The 5,998-nt window shown below is 46.2% G+C and overlaps 1 protein-coding gene across 1 annotated transcript; it reads right to left on the reverse strand.

Annotated features, from left to right (window-relative positions):
- Nucleotides 1-2,413: 2,413 nt before the first annotated feature.
- LOC128578297 (probable ATP-dependent RNA helicase DDX17) lies at nt 2,414-5,998 on the reverse strand. Its single transcript, XM_053580885.1, is given in 2 exon segments — nt 2,414-4,820; nt 4,823-5,998. Coding segments are annotated over 2 exon segments (2,121 nt in total). The 5' UTR covers nt 5,904-5,998; the 3' UTR covers nt 2,414-3,780.

The raw sequence follows: 5,998 nt of genomic DNA on the forward strand, positions 1-5,998 counted from the left end.
CCGCGGGCACAAGTTGTCCACCTCGACCCCGAGCAAGCAGGGCGCACAGGACACAGGGTACACTGCCAGCAATGGCATCCGGCACTTGAGCGCCACCGACTGCGCCCTCACCACCCTGGCCATTGGGGCCACCCTGGCTTCCTGTGCTTCCCGCTGCGCCACCGGCTGGGACCTCCATGGCACCGCCCCTTCTCCTGCAAACCCCACCTCTGAGCCGACGGCCTCCCCAAAAATGGCAGAGGGAAGGAGCGAGAGTTCCATGCCATGCCTCGCCCCTTCCCCCACAATGCATGGGCAATGGGCATTGCTCATGCGCAAGCAGCTTCTGCACGTGGTCACTTCCTGGAGAGGCTGCACTGCCGCCTGAGTCCCCTAGGAGTCGCCGTCAGCCCCCAGAGACTGAGCCCCCCTTATGAGGCCGGACCCTGGGCATGGGAGGCTGGGCGGGCTCCCCAGGGCGCCTGCGCAAACAGGCTCTGCGTGAGGCCTTCTGGGACATGTTTAGTGCCCGCCAAAATGACCCTAAGGTTGTGCTGATGCCGGCCTAGCCAACATTATGTATAACCACCCTGACCTGAGTGCCCCCTTCCTGGAGGAAATCAGGCCCAGCGCTCTGAGTGACCCTACCCCTTCGTCACAGCGGAAGCCTGGAGGACATGCAGAATGCACAAAGAACTTGGGCAGCTGAAGACTGGCCGTAGGCTGGGTCTCTCCACAAGGCAGAAACTGCTCAGATATAGGTGGGCTAGACACAGGACTTGCCCAGCACACTTGCCTCTCTAGGGCTGAGTGGAGGGTGACTGAAGAAGTGCCAGGGGTTGGTTGTCCCATGCTTGAAGGTCAGCTTGGGAGCTTGAATTGGATAATGTAGGCAGAGGGAGCTGTTTAAAGTCCGTAGTGTGAAGGGAAGGACGAGTGGTAAGGTCACCCTAAAGTCTTCTCTGCGTGTAGCCGGTGTTTCTCCATCAGTCCCTCAATGCTAGATCGCACACTATTGTTGAAGGAAAATGGCAACTTAAAACAGACACTTAACACCAACAACTTAGAGGAAGGAACCTTTAATTGCCAGGAGAACTCAGGTGCCTCAAGGCGTGAAATGCTGAGTTCCGAGAACAGTTTTTTTCCAGGCTCTTTTATACCTTTTTTTTCCTCTTTAGTTCAATATCAGCTACATAGTTAGGGCTACAGATGTTAGAAACCAGGGTATTGTTATAAGTTACAGAGTCTTTTTGTCTTTTGCTTTTTTTTATTGTCAACAGTTTTTATTTATACCTACAAAAAGAAAACAAGATGGTATCAAAAGGACAATTTACAAACTAAGAATAGTAATAGCTCTTAGCATCCTGTGCCTGAACATCACACATCTACAAATCTTTCAAGTCTCAATGCATCAGGAATGTGTTCAGAGACCAGCAAGGACATGAATAGAGAGCACTGATCCCAAGCAAAAGCCACCAACCTTTAGATGAGAGAAGTCCACACAACGAATTGTTAGGGAGGGACTGGGAAGAAGCAGCCCATAGCTTAATACATTGAAGCCCTTTCCCTAAGTTCAGTTGCAACCATGACTGTAATAACTAACTAGCATGATGATTCTTCTGCTCATGTTCTGAAGCCAACAACAGAATCTGGATGACTGACAGACCTGGAGGCAGAAGAGTTAAATTCTGCTAGACTTCAGCTGTGCTCAGGCCAGAGTAACCTTTGAGATGTGGAATTTATTATTACTTTATGATTGCAATGTCCCTGTGGAAAAAAAGGAAGCAAGCAATCCAAATAACTTGCTTGCCCAGAGACCTTTCCCTCAAGCAGATGCTTTTTAAAGAGCTGGAAGTTTTTTTTAAATTAAGACATCCTTGTGGTGGAATCTCTACATTTAAAGGAAAAAAATATCAGAATTTGGTGTAGAAAGAAAAAGTCCAAAATAGACTGGTCAGTGCTTAGACAAACTGGGGTGGTGTTGAGGCACTTTGGTTTGAAAAACACAGAGCAGCTGTTTCTTCTGTGCCTACCATCCTCCCTCGGCTTCAACTTCTAGAAGATTGGATGGGGGTGTGGGGGAGCAGGACAAAAAGAGAAGGAATAAAGTAGAAAATAAAAAAGGATGTCTAAGTTTTTACATGTACATATTTCAGCTTATGCTGAGAACCTACCTGTATGTTGCACAATGTATCATACTTTCAAGAACCCCTCAGAAACCATCCCTTCTCTCTCCCTAAAGAATTTTAAAAGGAAAACAAAAACAAACCTCAAGTATTTAGATATTTAGATATTTAGATCTTACAAACCAGTAATCACTCTCAGGTCTTAGCCAAAGAATGCAGTGGTGTCACTTCTTTAAACTGCATTATGAATACCAATTAACAGCATAAAAATGAATAGTTCCATGTTGGATTTGAAGAGGTTCCTGGGGCTGTCTGCTCTCTCTATCCTGTTACGGTGAACACAAGAACAGAACCCATCTCTTATACAAAGTCTCCATAAAACAGCATTACTATAAATAGGACAAACTCACCTACCTTTAGATGGAGGAAAAGTTAACAATGGCTTAAGCTTTAGTCCTCCATAACTTGTAAGCACTACACCTACCTGTAAAAAGCTGAGTGCAAAGGATGCCGAAGAAAATTTGCACCCAGAAGTTGTTTAAAAGCACTGCAGAGAACAGGGTATGAAGAGAGTAAGAGTTCTTAACAAACCCTTAAGATTCTTAAGGGATTGTTTGTTCAAGATAACTTTGCCAAAAGTCAGAGTAGCTGGCGAAGTTGCTTTTATTCTAGCTCTATACATACTGAGTTTAAAAAGAAAATTAGCCCATTTTGAGTATATTCAGTTTATAATCAAAGGTGCTTTTTACACTATAGGTGAATGCATAGACTTAACTGGTTAATAAAGTAAATTTCCAGTGAGAACTTATGTTCATTTGCTTACAGCAGCTGTCTGGCTGGAAAATGAATTTCAGATGGTCCCTGGTTATATCAGAAAGAAAAACAGGCAGTTTCCCGCTAGGATGCTGAGATGCTATAGTTTAACCACTGCAATAAACACTTGTGGTTTTTAATTAGAAAGATACACTGACACTCAGCAATTCATTTCTAACCTGACATTAAAATGGTTATTTCTCAGTAAACTGAAGGGGAGAAGGGGGAAGGCAGAGTATAAGGGAGATAAAACCAATTAATAAGTTTTAAGTGTCAAATCCACTTAGCAAGCAATCAGCCAAAATAACAATAGCAAACAACTATCTTAAAAACTCACTGGGCCTGAGGAACCCTGTTCCAACTTGACAAACATAAGAAAGCATTATGGAAAATGTGCAGGATATCGCTCCTGGTTTTTTAACCCAGTAAGGAGAATCATTTAAAGCACAGATGCCATCTTCTGCTGCAGAAAACTTCAGCCCTCCCTCCACCCCGTAATTCAGGACAACAAAAACTGGGCTCCCAGAAAAGGACCTAATACCTTATTCTTTCTTTTAAGATGAAAAATAGCTCAAATATCCTCAACATGCAAGAAGTTGGGGGAAGAAATTAATCTCTTCCAGTCAGATATATATATATATATTTTTTTTCTTTTTTACAAAATCTGTTATTACAGACTGGATCATTTTGGTGGGCAGAAGAAACCTGGCAGTGAATTCTAACTAATCTGCGTGAAAAGACAAATCACAATGGTTGGGGAAATAAAAAAGAAAAAGAAAAGGGGAAGAAAGGGAAAAAGGGTAAAGACAGTGTTCCTTAAAATGTAATTAAGTCTGCAGGAGTCACTACCACTTGAGTGGTTTCACTTACGTGAAGGAGGAGGGGGAGGGGGAGGAGGAGGGTATTGGTAGGCAGTCTGCCCCATGTAACCTATCATATTGGTAGCTCCTGGAGGCTGGGCAAACTGTTGTGACATTAATGGCTGTGGCTGCTGCCCAGACTGGCCTATCACACTAAACTGCTGGCTAGAGCTCTGTGAACTTCTCCCGGTTGAGGTGGTGCTACTAGCTCCATAAGTGCCAGCACCATATTCTTGGGCTGTATAACCACTGGTGCCATAAGCAGCTGCCCCATAGGTGCCTTGACCATAGGTGTATTGGCCTGCTTGTGCTCCAAAGGCGGAATTTGGACTTCCATAGCCACTGCCATTAGCATAACCAGCTCTATCGGTTTCACCACGATCCCGATAGCTTGTGGAGTCTCTCCGGCCACCGTCCTTAACTCCTCGAAGCCTCCGGTCACACTCATCTTGATACATCAGATTAGGATTGTTGGCTGAAGAAGTGGTCTGGTACCGAGAACGACCTCCCCCTCTTCCACCGCCACCTCTGTGGTCTACCAGCTGCATTAGTTTGGGATTGATAGCCTGATTAGCTTCCTCCAGCACTTTGATCAGCTCTCTAGCCTGCTTGAGGTTCCCTGGGGTGAAGAAGGTATAGGCGGTGCCCTTGTTGGTGCTACAGTCTGTTCGGCCAATACGGTGCACATAATCCTCTGAGCTGTTTGGATAGTCATAGTTGATCACAAACTTGACATCTTCCACATCTAGCCCACGGGAGGCTACATCTGTGGCAATGAGGATTGGAGCCTTCCCAGAGCGGAACTCATTAAGTACCCAATCTCTTTCTGGTTGACTCTTGTCTCCATGGATACACATAGCTGGCCAACCATCTCTGCGCATCCTTCGAGTCAGGTCATCACAGCGTCTCTTTGTTTCCACAAATATTATTGTCTTATTTTCCTTTTCAGCCATTATTTCCTCCATCAGTTGGATCAATTTGTGGTCTTTTTCACTTTCCATGCAGACATCCACAATCTGGAGGATGTTGTGGTTGGCACTCACTCCAGATTGCCCACGTTGATCTGGGTGTAATCACGAAGGAAATCCTCCGCAAGCTGTCTTACTTCTTTTGGCCAGGTTGCACTCCACATCAATGTCTGCCTATCAGGCCTGATTTGGTCAACAATTTTACGAATCTGGGGTTTGAAACCCATTTCAAGCATTCTATCAGCCTCATCCAGTACAAGGTAAGTACATTGGCGAAGATCTGTCTTTCCCGACTCCAGGAAATCTATCAGGCGTCCAGGATTAGCTATGCAGATCTCAACACCTCTCTCTAAATCTCGAATCTGGGGACCTTTAGGATCACCTCCATAAATGCAAGTACTCTTCAATCCAGAACATTTTCCATAGTCATCAGCCACCTGCTGTACTTGCTGGGCAAGCTCTCTGGTTGGAGCCAGAGCTAGACAAATTGGGCCATCTCCTCTTTCCAAATATGGCTGGTGGTTAATATGAACAATTGCAGGCAGCAAATATGCCAATGTCTTCCCAGAGCCAGTCTGAGCAATGCCCACCATATCCCGGCCACTAAGAGCCAATGGAAATCCCTGGCACTGAATTGGAGTTGGTTCTGTAAAGTGCTAATCCATCAACACATCCATTACATATTGTGGGAAGTTAGCATGATGGAAGGCAAACACTGGTTTAGGACAAACATCTCCTCCTCTCACTGTTACCTCTTTCTTTCAGCGTAGTTCATCAACTTCATATGGAGTCAGCCTTGTTACTTCTGGATGTTCCACATAAAAATTCTTCTCAAACTTGGGGAGCTCACTCAAATCCCATTTCTTTTTACGTAAACGCTCCCCAGGATTACCAAATTTCTTGGGAGGAAGGCCACCACCACCTCTTGCTCCAAATCCTCCACGGTCACAATCCCGGTCCCGGTCCTCAAAGCCGCCTCCGCGCATGGTCCCAAACGGATAGAGATCTGGGAGCGGGGCACGGATGGCCGCGCTCTGGAGGGCCTGCGGCTCCGGTCTCGTGACGACCGATGGCGGCGGCGCCTCTGCTACTGGGGCGGCGGCAGGCGCAGCGCTCTCTCGCTCCGACGCGCTGTTTCCCGTCGCAGACGCCACCATCGCCGCCTCTCTGGTCGGAGACGGGAGCAAAACACAGACAATCAGGGATATAAAAACGGTGGGTAGGTTTGGCTACTCTCAAACCCGGCAGTGCC

The sequence above is a fragment of the Nycticebus coucang genome, chromosome X (assembly GCF_027406575.1).
Source record: "Nycticebus coucang isolate mNycCou1 chromosome X, mNycCou1.pri, whole genome shotgun sequence".
NCBI classification, from domain to species: domain Eukaryota; kingdom Metazoa; phylum Chordata; class Mammalia; order Primates; family Lorisidae; genus Nycticebus; species Nycticebus coucang.